At 36.5% G+C, this 21549-nt stretch overlaps 1 protein-coding gene across 1 annotated transcript in view; it reads right to left on the bottom strand.

The window, feature by feature from the left end:
• Positions 1-21549, bottom strand: part of DTWD2 (DTW motif tRNA-uridine aminocarboxypropyltransferase 2) — a 57799-nt gene that overhangs the window by 21545 nt on the left and 14705 nt on the right. The window contains exons 3-7 of the mRNA XM_085529442.1: positions 19760-19850; positions 19276-19340; positions 15631-15828; positions 15162-15256; positions 1808-1997 (exon numbers count right to left, since the gene is read on the bottom strand). Of these exons, the coding sequence (XP_085385568.1) occupies positions 1808-1997; positions 15162-15256; positions 15631-15828; positions 19276-19340; positions 19760-19850 (639 nt within the window). The remainder of the gene's footprint in view (positions 1-1807; positions 1998-15161; positions 15257-15630; positions 15829-19275; positions 19341-19759; positions 19851-21549) is intronic.

Consider the following 21549-nt stretch of genomic DNA (forward strand, 5'->3'; position numbering starts at 1 on the left):
TTTAATTAGCAGCATGCTGAAAAACAGTATTCCATTAATCTATTCAAACATTAGAGTCAACAGGGGCTTGGATTTTTATAACTTTTCATATTGCCTCTCTTGCCCCAGAAGAGTTAGTTACATTTGCACTGATGAAAAGGTGATCCAACAATGAAATGTTTTCTGTTAGTAAAAATGTCAATATTAACCCTTTTTCACAATATACTTTTAATAACATTCCTGAAAGAAAGAGAGGAAAAAGGCTCAATTGGACAAATAGTCCTGTTCTAATGGAAGTACATAAAAAGGAAAAACACAATTTAACCCAGTGTGCAATATTCGAGTATACAATATACATTCCTCTAGCGGCACTATTATAATGATTTACAGGAAGAAACATCTTGCAGACACTATACTATCTACAAGAAACCAAGATAAGGACAAAACACTGCCTCCTGTTTCGATCTGTGGAAAAACCACTCCTACATGTGACTTCAGATATCCAAATTGAGCTAGCTGATGAATCAAATACTTCAAAGCACTCACACAAGAATTCAGATGAAAATCCTGCACTACACAGAAGTTTCAAAAAAGGGCAATAAACAAGAAGCTGCACCCAAGCTATGAACTAGAACAAAGACTGAGACAAGTCTTACACAAGGGCTTTGTGCATTGCCTTTGACAGCTCAAGCTGCTGTGCATCTTTTCATTACAGAGGGCCAAAGGCCATTAAACTCTCCAGGGTATAGGTGCTCCATCTCACTATTTCTGTTTCAGTACGAATGTGAGGTAGCTGGTAAGGAACAAAATCAAGTATCTTGTATGAACACCTTGTAGGTCTTGAATGAACAGAAAAGGAATCCTAAAGCAATGGTACCACTGACCTTCAGGCATCAATCTGAATTCCAAACAAATTAAAACCTATGGTATTACAGAGAAGATGCAATCACAGCAGAAACAAAGTTTGACCAGTTTCAGCATGCTCCATTGACAAGCACATGACAGAACTCAATAAAAAATAAAAAGTCGTGTTTCCTTTCAAAAACTTACAATCAATCAAATGACTAAAATTTTCAAGCTTCCAGATTTAGAAGTTCCTTATTATGAATGATGTGCAGCATACAAAAACTACAAACAAGCATAATGGGATCTTTTTGTAGAAAATCCATTTCTAAAATTCTAAAATCTATTCCTAAATTCAGGTGTTTAACCCAGAGGAATCACTGTTATACAAAATGAAGTGCCACCTACTGTGTTCACATAGCATGAATATAAATGAGTTCAGTCTAATAATAGGAGAAATTCAATCCCCAATGTCAATGACTCAGTTAGACAAGATCTAAGTTTTACTTTCAAAACTTACATTCAGGACTGCTGTGTTAAAGCCACACTCAGATATCTCCTATAAAACAAGTTCTATAACTTTTATGAATGCATCAAAAAGAACACATGCCCATTAATGTTATTACACTAATATCAATGGTATTTTCATGTAGGCAGGGAGAGCTGCAATAATTGCAAAAACACAGCATACAACATCAATAGCTTTTAATGCAGTGGAAAGCAAGTTTGTGAATACGACTGTGAGGCTTTCATAAGACTATAAACTTCGACTTTCACCTTTTCTGCCAGCGCAATGAAAAATACTCAAAGTCAATTCAACTTTCTCATAAGCTGACACTTTTTTTCAGCGTTCTCTTTATCAGCTGGTTCCAACTGAAAAGGAAAAGATTTTCATTAATTTCCTTAACTAAAATACTACTTCGGAGATGGTCAGAATGTAAACGTCTATTATACACACATCTTTAATTTATGTATTATAACTTACCTGCTTGGGAAATCGGAAGAGAGAATTTTTGTAAAATATATCTTTAGCCTGGCTCCATGTTCCATCAATTATGATCATAACCGGTGGGCTAGAAGACATCACAGTGACTTCTTCCAAATTGGTTGCTTCAGCTCCAGGATACAAAATAAGAGTACTGGGATTTCTGCATACAGCTGCTAGCTCAGGATACCTTCAGCGCACACACAGAAGGAAACAATAATTACTGCAAGTTTCCATGACAAACATGTACATCCAGATATTCTATATTACTAAACCCTATTAGTCTCTTCTAAAGTCCATCACTCAGTTACTAATCTCTCTTTCCAACACTTCAAGAAAAAAAATTCTAAGCTATTTTCCATTAAGTGTTAATATTAAGTCACATTAAGTCACAGAAATTCCTTCAGTTTTTACAAGACACTACTGTAAGTTAGTTTATAAAATCTATGAGAAGCATTATTATTTAAGTACCACATTGGACATCTTAAACAAACACCTATAGACAGCAAAGGAGAATCTGAAAGAAAGCTAGTAAGTAAGACTGTACTTTACTTGTCTTAAAGATAGGGAAAAAAGCAATGTATAATAACGATTTTTGAGTCAATATATAGTAGGTGCACTTCTGACCTGTGCAACCCATTATCAGTCTCTGGGGACATATGTGAAAACAGAGTTTTATCAGTATTTGGTTCCAATGCAATCGCTCTGTCTAGGACACGGAGATTCAGAGCTTAACATCAAAAATGAAAGAGGAAATGAATTCAGTGTACCAATGGGTTCAGAGCCAGTACACCAATATTTGACCATTCTCAGTTCCCAAGCAAACAATTTCGTAATACATAGTTAATTACTGAAAAAAAATATTCACTATAAAAAGAGTAGCAATATTTACTTACAAAATAAACAGTGTAAACAGCGACAGGAAATACACAAGATAAGTCTGTGGCAAATAGAATGATGTGGAAATTTACCTGCCCATCATTTTTTTTCACCTATCTTCCATTATCACTTCAGTTTAAGGAAACATACACAAAATCACAGCCAAGGGGTATCTCATTACGGGCTACATTGTACTCAAGGTTTAAATCTACAGAATTATTCACTAATTTAAGATGTTTGTTCTGCAAGCCCAAACCTTCAGAAGTGCTAAGTGCCTTAATTGAGGGTTGGGAGAGCTTTCCAATAGTTAACAACTCTTAGGTAGTTAAAAAAGCAACTTTGAAATGGGTGTTTAGCCTTGAAAGCAGGAGAAAATTCTCTTAATACTAATATAAAACCATAACCAATACTGTTTAATATCTTCATTAATGTCATCCACAGTGGGGTTGAGTGCACCCTCAGCAAGTTTGTAGATGACACCCGAAGCTGTGGGGTGCAGTCAGCATGCCTAAGGGACAGGATGTCATCCAGACAGACCTAGACAGGCTGAGCAGTAGGCCCAGGAAAACCTCAGGAGGTTGAACAAAGCCAAGTACAAGGTCTTGCAATTCCATTACCAATACAACCTGGGGGATGAAAAGAACCGAGCAAAGCTCTGCTGAAAAGGCACCTGAGTATACTGGTGGGTGGGAAGCTGAACAAAAGAAAGCAGTGCACTTTTGCAGCCCAGAAAGCCAACTATATCTTGGGCTGCACCAAAAGAGATGTGGCTAGCAGGGTGAGGGAGCTGATCCTGCCCCTCTGCTCCATGCTGGTAAGGCTGGTGAGAACAAGGGAAATTGTTTAAAACTTAAAATGGGGAGATTTAGGTATGATATAAAGAAAAAATATTTTACAGTGAGGATGGTGAGACATCAGAACAGGCTGCCTAAGATTGGTGAATGCCCCATCCCTGGAGACTTTCAAAGTGAGGCTGGACAGGGCTCTGGGCAACCTGATCTAGCTGTAGGTGTCTCTGTTCACTGCAGGAGAGTTAGACTAGGTAACATTTAAAGGTCACTTTCAACTCTTAAGAATTCTACGACTCTACGATTCCCAGAAGCAAAAATGAACACCCAGTAAAAAGCTCCTTAAGAAAACAACAAGAGGAAAAGCAAACATTATATCTCAAGTCTGAGTCTTTGTAATACAATTCACAGGGAAACAACAGCTGTTGATGCACTGGTACCTTCAAAAAGCTATCACTGACTTCAGTGATCAACTGATTTCATGCTAGAATGACAATCAGCACATACAGAGAGCTATTTACAGCTATTTAGATTTTATATTAACAGCTTCTCAGAAATATATGGAACCTTTTCCAGGTTACAGTTCACACAAACAGTACCTGCTGCCATCTGTCACACAGCAACAAAATGAAACAGAATACTGGTGGGAAGGTCAACCTCTACTTCTGTACCACCAACATCTGTCTGACACTTTGCCAACATAATAAAAGAAGAGGCATTACTTTCAGAGCAGCTCTCACATATATCAACAATATCAGTTTTCACAGCCTCTGCACAATAATATGCTCCTGATGTGTTTGCTTTGGTAAACACCGCAGTACAGTCTAATTAATTACACAGTATTCATGAAGTGCTGCTATACATTGTGGTGAGATTTTCTCTACTAGTGTCAAATGTTTGCAAAGGAAGCTTACAGGAAATAATTGCAAAAAATTAGCAATTTCACTGTAATGCTGAAATAGAGCTTTTGCTTAATGAGTTCTTTTGAAAACCTTATCCACACACAAGGCATAAACTTCTTTTTTCTACATGAGCTTTGTCTTGCATGCTTAGATTTACAAAAACATGAAGTAAAAGTCCAGGAATTAGGTCTAATCTTCACAGAGCTTTGTATCCAAAAAAACCTGCATATAGTCCTACTCTAAAATACTGACTTCATGCTGATTTCATTTTGAATGCTATTCATTCATTCCGATGTTTAACACTGATTTGAGACAAATACTACAGCTTATTAAAAACATAAGAGATAACTTCATTAAATGTTGATGTTTCTATTCACGACGACTCTAAAAATACTGAAGGATCTCCAGAGATAATAAAGGATATCTGCCAGCTTTGAAAGTCTCCTCAGAGCCACAACAGAAGTAGGTCAGCGCTATGCTACAAATGGAAATGCATTTTTGCAAATTCTTAGGAAGACACATGCCTGATTTCAAGTGTTTGAAACTGGCAAAAGCTACAAGGAGTTGGGTAACACTCACTAAAGTCTTAGCAAGTTCATAGCTACTTTGTAAATGTGGGGGAATAAAACCCAAAGGAAACACAGAGATAAGATGGGAGCATGGGGAAAGTCAGGAAAATGATGAGCTGTGTTTCCAAGATAAACTAGCTCAAGCTTTTGAGGAAATAGCTGAGTTTAGGAAGGAAGAATATCACAGCAGCTGCTTACAGACAGAAATTGGGTCTTCTTGCCTTCCTTGATGTCTTTTGGTATACAGAACTTAACAGCTTTTACCACGACTTTATGTCTGCCATGAAGTCACAGAGCTTTGGCAGCATAGATGAAGAACAGGAAAGTTTGTGCAGTTACAGACATGAGTGAGAGGGCCCATGTGCTTGACAGCAAAGCCTTCTTTAAGCATCTCCACAAATAATAGCTTATTATTTCTGGAGCAATTCAGCAAGATAATTTCCTCCTATAATTATCACTTTCCACCCTGGTTCAGGACATCAACACTTCCAGTACTTGGACATGATGATAGCCTACAACCAGCAGACATCCATAAGACAACGATAAGGCTAGGCATGGTAGGGTCCTCCACAATTAGCCCAGGAGGTTAGAATAGTAGAGGAAGAAAGGAGTACAGTGCAATGGGGCTGCTGGCCAGTGTGACAGACAAAGCTACATCATATTCCAACACCTTTTATCCTGGACATATCTGTAGTACTTCTATACAATCCTTTCTTAATGTGAAGTGTAGCTAACTTCAGAGAATTAATGGGGACTTAAATTGTATCTTCCACTTCAATCAGAAGAGTTAACAGGCTGATGGCAGATGCTTTGAAGCTACCAAATCTAGAGAAGACTAGATTAGAGAAGACTAGAAAGCTGAATTTCTAAACAAGAAGCATTTCTCTTCCTACAGATCAGAGGCTGATTTTTTTAAGGAATTTAAAACTCAATCAATCAGAAGGGAAAAAAAGAAATGTTGTTATAAATGAAAATATATATATATATATATATTCAACAGCTGTTCCTCCCAAGCATTTTAAAAGCCTGCAAAAGAATGTAGTAACTCCTAGCAGAATGAAAATGATAACTAGTTTATTAACTTGGGAAAAGAATAAGAGCATAAAAAGCATCTTGAATTCCAAGTTGTCTGAAGGTTTTCCTTTTCTAATCATTTCTGCATTGCTAAATCTACTAGGCACTCTCCAACACATTTTCCAAATGAAGAACAACAAAATGAAAGCAAAACAATGTCAAATTAAAAAAAGAGGTATTCACGGAACTGGTGAACAAGACTGACACAAAGCTTGAAGGCAGGATAAAATAAAGAGTTACTATTCCCACAGAACAAAGAAACACAAACTAAGAGGATGAAAGGCAAGGGATGAAAAAGAAACACAGTGAGTACACAACTACTCATGTCAAATCTGTATGAAGCACAAGAAGCATAAATAAATATGAATTAAGAGACAGAGAACACTTACTCAGGTAAGAATGGTTACAATAGTACAGCGTAAGTCTAAACAGGTAACATCAAATTCAGGTTAAAAATAAGCAAGTTAATTTAAAGTAGAGAAAAAAAATAACGCATTCGTCTGCATACCTATAAACAGCAGCTTTCATTCCACACATGTGGAACAGCAGCATTCTCAGCATCTTTCCAGCCCTGTTTTGACAACTTTACAGCTATATATCATAAATATCCAGTTCCAGTATTGGGTCTTTCATTCGATTTATTCCTAAATATAGTGGTTTTAAGTAATGAAACTATGCTGGAGGAATATCTTGTACGTATGCTTGATGACACTCCATAAATTCACTGCTGTGCGTTTTGTATTTCTGTGTGTTACTAGCTTTTGAGACTTCATCAGCAGTTTGTGAAGTTTTGAATATGCTGAAATTCATGAGTATTTTTTTTTTATTATTTAAAGTTATGGCGTTCCAATTCATTCCTGTCAACATATTTCTATAATAATTAAAAAGTAAACCAACCTAAAGATCATCCCTTCCTAAAAATATATCTAATTTTCTTTGTCTTAAATTTTCTTTGTCGTTCCATGTTAAACTGCTAACGTAAAGTTCATTAAGATGATGTGATGTTGAAAAAAAAGGGTGTTTAAGGTAATACTATGGTCTTTAACTTTTTAAGAGAAACATTTGCAGCACTTGCTTTTCATGGAAACCACCACTCAGCCTTACTTTTAGTATGCAACATGCATTGCGGGCTGTGACAAAAATCTCTGCTAAGCAGAAACATTCAGATATTTCACTTGTATTTGAAGTGTATCCAACCACTCTGTCATAAGAGATTTATATATTCTCATGACCATACTTGAGATAAATAATGTTTCATTATTCCTGGGATGCACGGTCTTGAGATGTTTAAATTAAACACTTTTAACTTGTAATAATCTAGTATTACTATCATAAACGTCTTTATTACACTTCTATACTCAATTTTTTTGAATTGTAATATCTGTAGGTAGTTGTAATTCAAGGGGCTGTATTAAACACTGCCAATGCCAAAGGCAAGCATTACAGATGAAACAAATAAACAAAAATCCAACACAGCCATTAGCTGCATACAAAAGCCATATCATAGAACATACGCTAATATACTGTCAGTTGAGAACCATCAAGATAATAGAAGCTTCTGTTTTTTCTCGTAATTTGGTCTCAAATAAGGGACTTTATTCATTTCCGTATTCCTGCATTTGGAAGACTGCAGGAATACTGATCAACAGTAATTCACATAAGGAGGTTAAATCAATAACAATAAGGTCTCTATAGTCTCTACACTAAGACACTGTCCTTCAGGATCAATACTGAAGAATAAGAGAAAAATAGAAAATTGATGTTTTTGTAAATTATATGCTAATTTTTTTGAAGGGTAAGTGGTGTTTAGTTGCTAATATAATCTGGACTTGTTCATGCCGTTAATCAAATCATCAAATTGGTTTTCTAACTAGTGTTATCTACTTCTCTCACCTTAAAAAGATACTTTTCTATTTACGGTTTCCCTTATTTCTGAAATGTTTTCAGCTCTTGCTGCATTACACAGAAGCAGTATGGAAGGTATGAAGATAATTACTAAAACATGAGTTTAGCTTTCATTTTTAATTAAAATGCACTTATCTCAGTGTTTGCACCATCATGGTATTCACTACCCATATACACTATAAACACTGCAAGAATAGAAAATCAACACATCCACATAAAAACCTTATTTTATATTCTTGATATTTATTCAGTTACTTGAAGTATATCTATTCAAACACTGAAAAGAAAAACATACCAATATAGAGGATAGAAGCCTAATGAGAAGAAATTATTTCCTTCCTCCCTTCACTGGACCAAAATGACAGCTGAGTTTTTGTACAAGCAATGCCTTTAATTGATGCAATGCTCTTTGCATTATAACAGAGGTGAATATTTAGACTCAATCCCCCAGACCTAACAGTACCCACAACATGTAAACTGTGAGAATATGCTATTAATTGTCACCTCTGCTGTCCCGTATGCTAATGTTGGCAGATTACTTTTGACAACAAATGGAATGGCAGCCAAAGGTAACATCCTGACAAGAAATAGAAAGCAGAGCCATCACCTTGGCTCTGCTTGGGGGGGGGGGGGGGGTTTGTATCACACAGACCAGTACCTGATATTACTAGACACTGTAGCCATAAACCAAATCAATTTCCTTCTGCACAACAAACACATACAGACTAAAGTCTAATCCTCTGTCAAGCAGTACGTGGGAATTGGTCAGAAAGGCAGCCAGAGAAACTGCAGTAATGCTAGCAGACTTTTCCAGGTGTTGTGCGGTCTCAATATGCCTTTTATATAACACAATCCAGCCACCCATGAGCATTTCGAAATACCTTAATTTCCGTAACAGGGTTTCTCACCCAACCCTCCTCCACAAGGCTATAAAACTTCTGTTAAGTATTTTTCTTTGACATCTGTATTGCTTGTGAGCGATATTTTAGCATGTTAAGCATATATACTTTAAAAGCCCTCACTTTATCAAATCCTAGCCCAGTATACGACCAGTAAACAAAGCAGAAAACTGAACAAAGTATTCACAGCATGGCTTCTCAATACAGCAAAAAATATCCAAACAAATCTGGAACTAAAGCTCAGGAAGAAAAGCATGTATTTTAAATGGCAGCCACAATTAACACAGTTAGAAGTGCCACATTCCTTTAAACAAATGGCACTTACAAATGTTTCTCTACAAAGATTGCAAGTTTTGCATGAAGTTAATGCACCTGTTTCTCCTTTGTAGCCTGGGTTAATGCAACTTACTTCACTATTCATAAGAAGAGTCCATGACAAATGATTTTCCAAATGAAACAAATGAAACATTACTAATGCTAGATAACTTCTGCTTTTCATCCATTGTGCAAAAATAAAGTTCAGTTCAAATTTCATCCCTAATTCACAAAGTTTTTTGTTGGGATAGGCCCAAAGGAATCATTCCGTGAAGGTTAACAAGGACAGTTACATCATTATTACAAAGCAAGAGAGACATGGGCATTGGTCATTATGATCGTGTCTTGCAGCCCACGGAGAGCCTGTGGTAGAGTAGGGGAAGAGGGTGAAGGGGAAGGAGCAGCAGAGCAGAGCAGCTGTGCACTGACTGCCAAGCTGAAGGCTTGCAGCATTCAAGGCAAAGAAGCTAGAAAAATTTTTATCCAAACTAGACTGAGGAATCTGAAATTTGATACGGTCAAGTACAGTTTCAGAAGTAAAGAGGCAATAAATTGAAATCTCTAACAGCATCTACTTGATGACTGAGATTAAGAAGAGAAGCAGAAAATCTAGTTTAGTAGATACATTGAAGCACGTGAAAAAAGCCTAATAAGAAAGTCTACTTGAATGAAAAAAGAAACGTGTCTTATAAATAGCTTTTAATTATTTGATAAGTGGTAGGTCTTCATTATTTGATTCTGGAAGAGTATTTTTATTGTCAACAAGCATGAAAAATTACCACATCTACAGCACGTAATTAACAGAAACAGCTTTATAAAACTGACAGAAATAAGTCGCTTTTTATCACTTGAATGCTGCTTGAAGAGGCCCAATTCATTTCTGGCCAGAATTACTGCACTGTAGCAAAGCAAGCACCTATACAGTACAGAACATACTGGATATTACTGCAGCTTGATTTCTGAGAGCAGTGTAAATAAACATGCAATTGCTCTTTCTCATAAACAACACGGTGGTAGAGGCAGAGATATTTGAATTGGTTTTCCTGTTAGCGATCATTCATTACAGCATATAAAATGTCTGAAATTTAGATCTGCTAACTTATTACTGAACATATTCAGAGAGGATACTTTAGGATTTGGTCTTTCCTTCAAGTGTGCCAGCATTTTGAACAAACAGGTAGAATGGATTCATTTTATCTCCTTAATCATTGCTATCACACAACCTTACCAATCCACTTGCAGTCTGATAGTCTTTCCTTTCTGGAGTCCTCTCAGACCAAACATAACTCACAAGAAATGGGCTTCACCAAAAGATGTTTACATACATTTCATCTTACTGCTAGTAGTTCCCAAGTCAGAATGTTGGGACATTGGAGAAACAGCCTATGCCCTTTCTTATAGGCCATTTTTCAAAAAAATCAGCAAAAAAAATATTTCCAAGTAGCCTACTTAGAAAACCTCACACAAGATACACTAAAAAATCTACCTTGTAAACTAGCATAGCAAATACACACACAGTACAACTGCATTTACAAGCTGCAGGTATAAATTCTTAAGCAATAATTTACAATATTCAAGCAATGAAAACTCTTACCATTTGAGATTAGACCTCAGAAAAACTGTAAAAACAAAACTGAAGTGAGCTAATCCCCTATCAAAGGATTAACAAACCTGATGCAAAATGGATTAAGGAAAGAAGTAAGAAACATATAATAATAATAGAGATCAGAAACACTGAATACTTTATCAGGAGCCTGACTTAATTCTGTATGCACATATAAAATTTATGGCAAATTGATTTTTCAGGATGGATGAAGCAGAGGCTAATTAACTCTGCAATTGTTTCCAGGAAAATTAAAACAAGTCTGAATAGATTTATGGAAAAAATCTGAGAAATAATCAAAAAGAAACAGATGTCTTTGGGTAAAAGGAGGCGTGAGGACACATTTCAAGAGTGCAGGGGATGACAGGACATCAGACAAAGAAAAACTGTAAAAGCAACAAGTTAATTTTCAGTCTGACAACAGGAGATGGCATCCTGACTTGTCAAACAATCAGAACGAAGTAGTTCAATAAGCTGTGAAAACTGTTGGTCTGTAGGATTTTCAATAGGTTTTCATGGGAAAAGATTTATATTTGTCAAGGTCAAAGAAAAGCTTGCAATAGTATCTGCAGCACATGAAAGTCAAGACAAGAATTTTAATCTCAAGCTTAGCAGTCAAACCAGAACACGTCAGAAAAACAGAACATGTAAAAAAATTATGACCTCTCATTCTATTCCAAAAGATATTTGTAAGTTTTCCGTATTTGGGTAAGATACAACTATAGATAATCAGAGAAAATCAGATGCAGAGAAAAGAGAAAGCCACCTGTGAAATCAATAGAGGAAACCAAAGCAGAGAACAGCATTGAGAAGCCAATGAGGTAATACAGGAATGGAAATTAAATAGTGCAAAAATAAAAAAACAAATAAGATATTGTAAAATGAAAATAAACATTTGAAGAAAGGGTAAAAGAAAAGATGAGTTCAGGGCAAAAAAAAAAATAAATCAGAAGCTACAGTTCTACTCTGTGATATACTATAGCTAGGAAAAAAAAAAAAAAAAAGGAAGGAGCAGAACAAATAACTTTTGCAGAACAACTGGACAATTGGAAATGGTTTTGAGTTGAAGAACGGAAGATTTAGGTTGGATATCAGGGGAAGTTCTTTACTATGAGTGTGGTGATGTGCTGGATGCTGCACATCCACAGAGAGGCTGTGGATGCCCCGTCCCTGGAGGTGTTCAAGGCCCAGGTTGGATGGGACCATGAGCAGCCTGGTCTGGTATGAGATGTTGAGGCTGGTGGCCCTGCCTGTGGCAGGAGGGTTGGAGCTTGATGGTCCTTGAGGTCCCTTCCAGCCCAGGCCATTATGTGATTCTGTGAATCTCTCCCTCTCCCCGCCAACCCATATGCACATAAAAACATAAGAATTTAAAAAAATTAAAATTAAAATTAAAAAAAAAATCTTATTTTTTTATTTTATTGTCATAAAATTCAGAAGCCAAAATGTTGAGCTTTCAGGTCATTCCGGTTACCCTAATGTATCCAATTTTATATGAAGTTTCCTACAAAATCCTCTGTGTTCCTCATCAGTTTTGGATGCCGGTTACAAAGAATAGGAAACGTAAAATTTCATACACTTAGGGCAAAACAGGAAAAATAACCTACATACATGTGAATAATAGGCTTCTTTTCCCCTTCAAGAGGAGGGCACTAAGACTGAAAGAGCTACACAGCTTACCTGGTTTGCTTGTCCTCGCAGAAGGCAGACAGCTACAGATTAGCAATCATTCGTTTACTGGTTTGTATGCTGCTGCACACAAGGTTAATCAGATTAATTTTCAGAGCTATTGCCAAGAGCTGCTAGATCCTGTGATAATATAAATATGTACACTACCATTTTATTCTGGTACTTTATAAATGTATGGAAAACCACCACAGATAGAACTTTCCCATATTTACCGCATGATTTCCCATACTTACTGCATGATACTGCTTCTATATCAATGCAGAAGAATGCGTACACCACATTATATCTATCTGTAGGCACATGTTTACATGCAAGACCAGTGCAAGTGTGAATTCAGAATAAAATTGTTTCTGTTCCCTTCCAACCTACGTATTTCTGTTGGAAGCAGCAGAGAATGTAAGCATCAAAGCAGAACATCAAAAGCAGCAAACGTAAGGCTTTAATGTGCTTCAAAACAATAACATGTAAAATGCATCAGTAGGCACACATTGATGATATTTTTCCTCACTCAAAATAACAAAGTGTACATCCACATGGGGCAAGGTTGATTAAGGAGCTTATATAGCAGCTAACAAGTTACTTACAAACAGCATGGCTGTTAAGTAGAGGAAATAAAGACTGTTTAGCTTAATATGCCATAGATTGCAGCAGTTCAGCTCATATTTTGATTTTTTAAGAGTCCTGTTAGCAGCAAATTTCACCCTAAGAGAAAGCAGGAATCAAAACTGTGCTCCTCATTCACTGTAAACACTGCAAAGTTTCTTCCCATGTCTGCATATGCTTCCTCCTAGAACACACCTCAGCAGGGAACAAAGCCTGACAGGATGCTAAAAAGGACAAAACTACATTGATACAATACTTCTACCAGATATTCCAGCAACTAGTGCTGCTTAAAAGTAAGGAACATGGGAAAACAAACAAACAAACAAACAATGAAAAACTGCATTGAGGGGAGATTTAGATTGGATTTAAAGAAGATATTTCCAATAAATATGGTGAATCACTGGCACAGGTTGCCCAGAGAGGTGGTAGATGCCCCATCTTTGGAGACACTCAAAGTCAGTCTGGATGGTACCTCGAGTACCTGAGCTGTTGGTGCCCCTCCTCATTGCAGAGGAGTTAGACCAGATGATCTTTAATGGTCCCTTCCAACGTAACTAATCCTGTGATTCAATGAGCTCAATGACTGAGCATTCCACATCTGTGCAGTCTCACATTCACAAAGCAGGCAGACTGCAGATTCTTCCTAATTGCTTTTAGCCTTGAAGCACAGTAAATTAAGTCAGCAAAATCCAAATTAATCTCAAGAAAACTTTATTTCAATCAGCATCTTCATAATGTTTTGTGGCAGAAAGCATTCTTCTCATAGGAACAATGTGATTCTGAATGTCTTTAAACTATTTGGGGGTTGAGATGTTCACAACTGATTCTGACCTAAACAGGATCCCTGATGTTAGAGAAATCTCTATATTCAAACCTGAAGAAGCTTTAAAACTGTAATCATCACTTCTAAAAAAAATTTCCAAGGATATTCACTGGAAACAAGACTGCATTGATGGTATTCCACTCTGCGCACAACAGAATGAAAAGCTGCTTCATTTTCAGGTTTAATGGGAAGAGAGAACGATTTCCCTGTGGCCTGGAACTTCTCGGATAATTACTATTGTTATTATCATAGAAGACTAATAGAAAGGTAATATATTTCTAATGTGCTTTACTCACTATACAGGCAGCACAAAGGCGTGGGAGCAGCACTCTGAATCACCTTCTGATGTTTTTGCTCAGCGAACTCTACCAGTTTTCTCCAAAGATTAAAATCAATTTTAGAATTAATTTCCTTCATCATTATTCATGATTTTTGTTTGCACTTATTAAAAATGTACGTACTAAATGTCATTAGCATTTGTTCCAAGAACTGGTTCCTAAGACTTAGCTCCATCTAACGAAGATGAAAGAATTACCTAGGAGACCAATATTGTCCAAAATCTCAGAGTATAAGTAAATAAATAAATAAATAATTAGATAAAAATTCAAAAAGTGGATCTGAGAGGTATAACTTCACACAATTAATTATAAGAGGAAAAAAAAAAAAAGAGCATCTGAAGAAAATACATTCTCTAAGAATCTTTCACCTCTGGGCTGACTTCTTAAGTACAGTTTCGCACACGTAAGTACAAAATGTTAACTCTATTTGAATAGCATCAAGTGGTTTGTCAAACAAAGCAAATATGGAAAGAAACACGGAAGATAAACTGAGTAACAAGTCAGAAATGAATTGCAAAAAGCTTTCTAAAAGTAGCAGAGTGAAGGCTTGAGCGCCCCCCCCCCAGAGCACCACAGCTGAAGGAAGTAACTTGACAATCTGAATGCATTGTAATTTACTGAAAGAGCAAGGAAAGAACATACCATCTTACTGTTTGAAATACTGGTGACATGGTTCAAATAAAGAGAAAACTGAAAAAGTAAGGAAAGTAGAAAGTATGAGAGATAACATATTGCACTACAGAATCATGATAAATACTGAGACAGTAAAAGCTACAAAGTAGAGGAAGATATATTAAATGTTTCAGACCATCATACCACGCTTTGATGGAAATCAAAGGCACCAAAGGTGAATGTACACACTAGAAACAAAAATGAAGAACACTGCTTGCTAATAATAAAGATACCCAAAGAAATATCTTTATAATTTACAGCAACACAGAAAAGATGTATAAGCAATCCTGCTCACCTGTCTTCACTAAAACGCCGACCAACCAAAATTTTACATTTGTCTGGAGGGAGACAAGCTGCTAACAAAGGCACTGTCCTCAATACCCGACTTTCCTGTAAAAAGGAGAAGTATCTTTTGAGTAAAATCAAGTAGGGCTTCTATGAATTGTTAATATTTCCATCTATTTTCAAGTTCTTTCACTGTACACACACCAAAAAATCAGTTTCATACATATATATTATTTTTACCAAGCGTAAGAGATTTAATCTTGTCCTAAACTACGACCATTAGCAAGAGTTTGAGCTACATTATCAGTAATGATATATAAAATAACAACAAAATGTAAACAAAAACAGCACTACCATTAACGTAACAGGTTGGAGCATTGATTTCTCTATCCTGGAAAATAAGGGGAGGGCTTGGTTTCCCCAGACAAGCGATAAAAATATGAGCACAAGGTGTGTCAAACGGAGTAAAACATAAATACCTCCACTCCATTATCACTTTGAAAAAGCACAGTAGCACAACACTGAAGCTGCTGTGAGTGCTCTATCTCCTGCCAATTGGGCAGTGCAGAGAAGGCATCTGTTGCAGTTAAGGATAAGATTGCCATGGCTGGGAGGGGAAGAGGGGCTCTCCAGATCTCAAAGAGCATGCAAGGGTGCTGTGCTGGACCAGAGAATGCCTGCTTCACAAGACAGAGGAAGAGGGAAGAAATGACAGGAGGAGCAAATCATCTACATACTAAACAGAGAAAATTGTTTCCATGTGCAATGTAACTCAACATCTGAACAAGAAGTATTGCAAATTGAACAACGATATTTAGGACATTTTCAGTAAAAGTAACATTAGAGAGAAAGTGTCGATTTCTGTTTCCAGGCAAAGAAGAAGGAGCAAAGGTAGATCTTGAATTTAATGGAAAAAACCAGAGAGATGAAAATAAAGTTTCAGTAACAAGTAATGCCCTGACTAGCTCAGCTCCATGATTTCTGTGGCTCTTACTCTCCACAAGTATCAATGTGAATCCACCTATAGCACTTATATCATCAGACTGCTCTTAAATTAATTCAGTGAATCTTTTCATCACTGTTGCCTAAGACCTTCACTAATTTTGCTTTTTCTGCTCCATACTTACTCATTCTGTGAAGTATAAATAAAACATCACAGAGTTAAAGGAATAAGTTGTCCTGCTATATGCAACACTGCAGTAGCAGTGTGATGTGTCCTAGGGATAGATGAAGATCAAAGTATTTGGTGAATGAAGTCCAAGAAAAGTGAGGAGAAATATCCTTCAAACTCCATCAGTTTGACAAAGCTGAATAAGTCATCATTGGCAGTATAAGATCATTTGTGTTGATTTCATCATCATCAAAAAAACACCCCAATTCATACAAACGGGAAAAGCAGCAATAAGGGAACTGGAAGAAAATTGATTATTTGTCACTAATAAATAATTTTAAAAGCTTATCAGTTATAGGAAAGTCATTCAATTGTTCTCTTCAATGTCATGTTATTTCAGAATTACCTTTTACCAAATAAATACATTCTCCAACAACAGCAAAAAAGTTGCAGTTTTCCAATCTATGTTTATAGGAAGATACCACAAAAAAAATTTGAGAAAAGGAGCTCAAGAACATCTAGGCAAAACTGCCTCTAAAATAGGTTCCATTTGTTTAGAATTTTCTTCACAAAAATGTCTGAATTTAGCTATTTCACACACAGCCTGTTGGCATATCAATTATTTCCATTTCCTGCTTTGATAGAGAATAGTCGTTCTCTCCTTGTTCTTCTTGGCATCATAACCGTCATGCACAGTTCTTTGCTTAATCATTTTTTAACCACTGAAGTATATATATATATACAAATAGGTTTGGAGAAGTTGCTTTAAGAATGGGTTTTTTTTCCTTTTATGGGAATTCATTATACTTTTGGTAACACTGAAGGGTTGTTCTACCATGAACAGCAAGTTCTAACTAATAAAAACATTTATCTGAGCCAGTAAATACACATTACTTCATTTTCTCCTGAACTTGTAAAACAATTAGCAAACTATATTTGATGTACTTGATTCTTGCCATTCAATAAAGAATATTATTAGACCCATATATAAGCTTATTAAATACAGGTTTTGTTCACAGGTGCAGAAAAATGGAAATTCAGTTCTGGAAAGAAAGAAGGCAGAGCAACAGAACAACCTAGGCAGACATTTCTGCTGCGCTCTAAGGGCTCTGTCCTGAGTTACAACAACCATCCAAGCTCAAAAAGTATAGAATGACCTATGCTCCTCTGGAGATCACTCCATCAACAGTAAATCAGTGGTAAGAAAGAGCTGCACAGTGGTTTGTACACACCTAACTATGCCACTGACCTTCAAGTCTGCAAATGGAGGCAGGGGAGAGAATAAAGATGAGAAAAGCATTTTACCTACTTGTATTTATTTATATTCATATGTATGTGGAAAGAGGAAAAGAGTAGAAATCATGCTAGGCAAATAAATTATTCACTGTTCCGCTATTCCTGCTGATAGGGTTAGGATCCTCTGTTTGTACCTACTTTATTTTTAATTACTCTCATTATTAAAAGTAATGCACTAACACTATTCAGAAAACAGTTGCACCTAGACATGCAATGCAGAATTATCTTCACAAATGATATTTGAATTAATTCATGGATCTATTATACAAAGATGAATGCTGGATGGTAAGATTAATAACCCGGGATCTTAGAGAATCCTTGTTGCTATGCATCAAGAGACTATTCTCTTTCACAGCACCTAACATTAGTATGAATGTATCCAACAGCATGCCTTCTGGATTGAAGGACTGTGAAGGAGCAGGAAATCCTGCTCCCACTTTCATGCCTTACCCTCTTGCCCAAATATAAGTCACAATGCAATAATCACTCCACAGTTGGTGGGCTACTTACTGCACTGCAAACTGCAAAAAACAATAAATAACAAAACAGGTGGAGGATGAAAAGTCATCACAGATGCACAGCAGGAAAAATACATTCTCTGTTTGGTTAGTTTAATGAGATACTTTTGAAATGTACTTCTGTAATGACATGGCAGCCTGAAGGATCAGATGCTGCTAGTACATTCAGAGGGCTTATCTGCCTTCAAGTCTGACTGAGTTTTGATCAGAAGCATCTACAGCAAAGGGAACCTACCCTTCAGCGGGTATGCCTCCACCATTCTGATGTCAAAAGAATCAGCTATGATCAACTAAGGCCATCAAGCCATATTCCTAGCTTTTCAGCTTTTGTTTAGATTTGTCTCCTCAAACCAAGTACATTCAAGATAGTTAAGTTTTTCCACTGATGGACTGTCTGTGTTACTTGGACAGCACTGCTTTAGCCACTTGTTTCCATCAACCTGTGTTTATGTGTTTTGCCACTTGTTTCCATATACCTGTGCAAAAGTTGCATCCTCTTGTAACAGAAAGCTGTTAATTAAAACTAACTAATAAAAAATGCAGATAGCATTTTAGAAGGATGATCAGGGGATCTAAAAAGAATGTGTAAACTTCTAGTACTTTTCAGCACATTAAATGCAATACAATTCAGGCATCAGTTCAAAGCTCTCCGGTACATTTTGCAACTTCTTTTTTTTTTTCCAGCAAATGACTTAAGGTGACACACACTTAAGTATTTTCAAGATAAAAAGTAACACATAAAAGTATTTTTACAGAAAACAGACAGTTAAAAATCATAGTTTTCCCACTTAGGGACTAAACACTTATTTCTCTAGACGCTTTTCTATAATTTGGTCATTTATATTCTGCTGAAGTTCCTTCAAGCAAGGACTCTGCCTGCAGACTGAGCTACTGTAAGTACAGCTGGATCATATGAATACAGGTTCTGAATGCCACAGTCTATTTTGTAAAAAGACTGCCTATCCAGATCTATGTAACCATGGTTCATCTTCTAAAACTTGCGATCCACCAAAATACTGCATTATTAACAGAAAAATAAAGCATCCATATAAACGCCTCTAATAGCTAAATCAAAAAAGCAAGAGCCCGTTAAACCTTTGAAGGCATGAAATAGGCAAAAACATAAAAGGATGCATTGTGTCAAGTCCAATGGGGGACACACTTCAAAGCCATACAGAGTCTTTGAAAAACAAAAGTACCTTTACCAGGAAACAATGCAACTGCAAAGAAAGCTGCTCCGTCAGTAGTTCTTTCATGTGCTTCTCTTCAATAAGTGAGACCAAAAAAAAAACCAAAAAACAAAAAACAAGAAACACAGAAACAGACTATTTTGAAACTAAGCCATAAATTTCCATTGGCTAAATACTTTGAGTCACCACCAAGATGTGCTGCTTAATTCATATTTATAACAGAGTGCTTCTGTGTTATATTAAGATTCTCTCCTGACACCGTTTGTGCCAAGCCAAGCACATAATCTAGGATTATCTGAATGAAAAGATGTCTTGTGTATATGAAAATCACAGAAGTTAAGCATGATTTCAGAAGACACAAAAATTCAGATTAACTTGTATTCCACTCTCTGATTTTAAAGGAAAACTTACTATGCATTAAAAATATGGTTGCTTCCTCTCGCAGAACATTTACTGCATTAAGATTGTAGCTGAACCCTTACAATGGTCTTACCTCTGCTGGATGCTGAATTATATACAAGCAGGTGGAGATTTTTAGAGGATGTATCGGCAGGAATGGACACAAACACACCTTCTGAGGGCGGCTACATGACAGAACAGGGGGGGAAAACAATAAAATTAATCAGCAGTGGCATAAACGTGTCCCATAAGGGTCAGTATGGACTCCCCCTTATGAAACAGTACATTGAAACATGATAAAAACTTCTGTTTGAGATCTCTGTTGCTTTAAAAATAGAAAGAAAGGGAAGTTTTCATTCAAACTGAATTTTGAAGATGTTGTTCAGACCTCTCCTGTGGTCTGGTTAGCATTAAAGCGCTTTCATAATCCTTTCATGATCTTCAGAAGGAGCAACCATGCTCCAATTATATAAACCTGTTACTGCATTTTATACCAAGTTAGTGTTTCAGTGACGGAATGCTGTAACAGAATATATAATTAACATAGTTGAGAAACTATTTATGATAGAGCGTTTTAAAGTATACTCACAAGAAACCCCATGATTTCATTCATTCTGAAACGCATAGCAGACAAGACGTATGAAAACAAACACCACCACACTTTTCTAATTAACGTCTGAAAAAACTAATACAACAATTTGATGTTTTCTGGTGCATGGCATGCATTGTTAAAATCACTACCAGGAGAACTGTATTTACATAAATTAACCTATGTATCATTTGGCATTAAAATAATACACTGGATAGTCAAGAATAAACAGAAGCAAGGAATTAAGCTTAAAGCTTCTCAGAATCACTGAAGTTGTTATAGCATAGACAGTGCAATTACTGGATGTTATTCAGGAACTTAGAAAAACAATGGACTTCCTTAATGCTGATGTGATCATCATCACTCACAATTCACTTTGCCTGCAAAACAAACACTCCAAGATTAAGAAAATAAAGTTGTGATTTTCAGCTGAATCCAAGCAGCTCCAAATACAACTCGACCTGCTGCCTCCGTCTTACTTTGTCATTAACAGTTTTGATGTTGATCATATATGAGACAATGTAAGCAGACACTGTAGCAGATGTGATGTACTGAAGTTAATTCTTAGGTCCAGACCAAGCCAATTGCCAGCCCCACTGCCACTGCAGTGCTTGCCCGCAATAGCACCCCATTAAGCAAGCTAAGTGATCTAAGCCAGCATAACTGTTCTTTACTCAGACCATCTTAAAATAAAACATTAGCTCTTACCTGTAAATGGCAACACAGTAAAAAAGGCAATAACAGTGGATAAATTGGTCTTTAACAGCTTGCAGCTTGTGTTAATTTAAGACCCCTGCCTTCTTCTAGCCCTACTGCCATAGAGAAATTACTTTCCCTTGCCAAGGGGAACCAGTTAAAAGCTATCTAACAATAGCCAAAATCTGAACCGGGAGTGAGGGAGGAGGGGAAGCAACTGCTACTGATCAAAATAAGTGTTTTAAAATATTTACACCAAAAAGCTCATGACCAAAAGAAAAAAAAAGACAAAATGGAATTATTCCCATATGATCTTCCAACATAATGATCCAAAAAGCTGCCTGCTTTCTCAACACAACATCCAATCGTTCCTTGATTCTCCTCCATTACTGAAATGAAACCACCGAAAGGCCGGTGTCATTAGCAAGAGAATTCTCCCCACAACTGTATTTTCTTTTGAGGAGAGATTAAGATGAGAAAATCTAGTACATAAAGGTACCAAAACAGTCAACAGGTGACTTTGATACAAAGAACTGCCTTGTTCCCTAGCTTTTATAAGCAGGCAGAAATGGTTTCTGATGGTTTCTGACCCCAGGGTG

The sequence above is a fragment of the Coturnix japonica genome, chromosome Z, assembly GCF_054131305.1.
Source record: "Coturnix japonica strain WE chromosome Z, WE-NBRP24, whole genome shotgun sequence".
Lineage (NCBI taxonomy): Eukaryota > Metazoa > Chordata > Aves > Galliformes > Phasianidae > Coturnix > Coturnix japonica.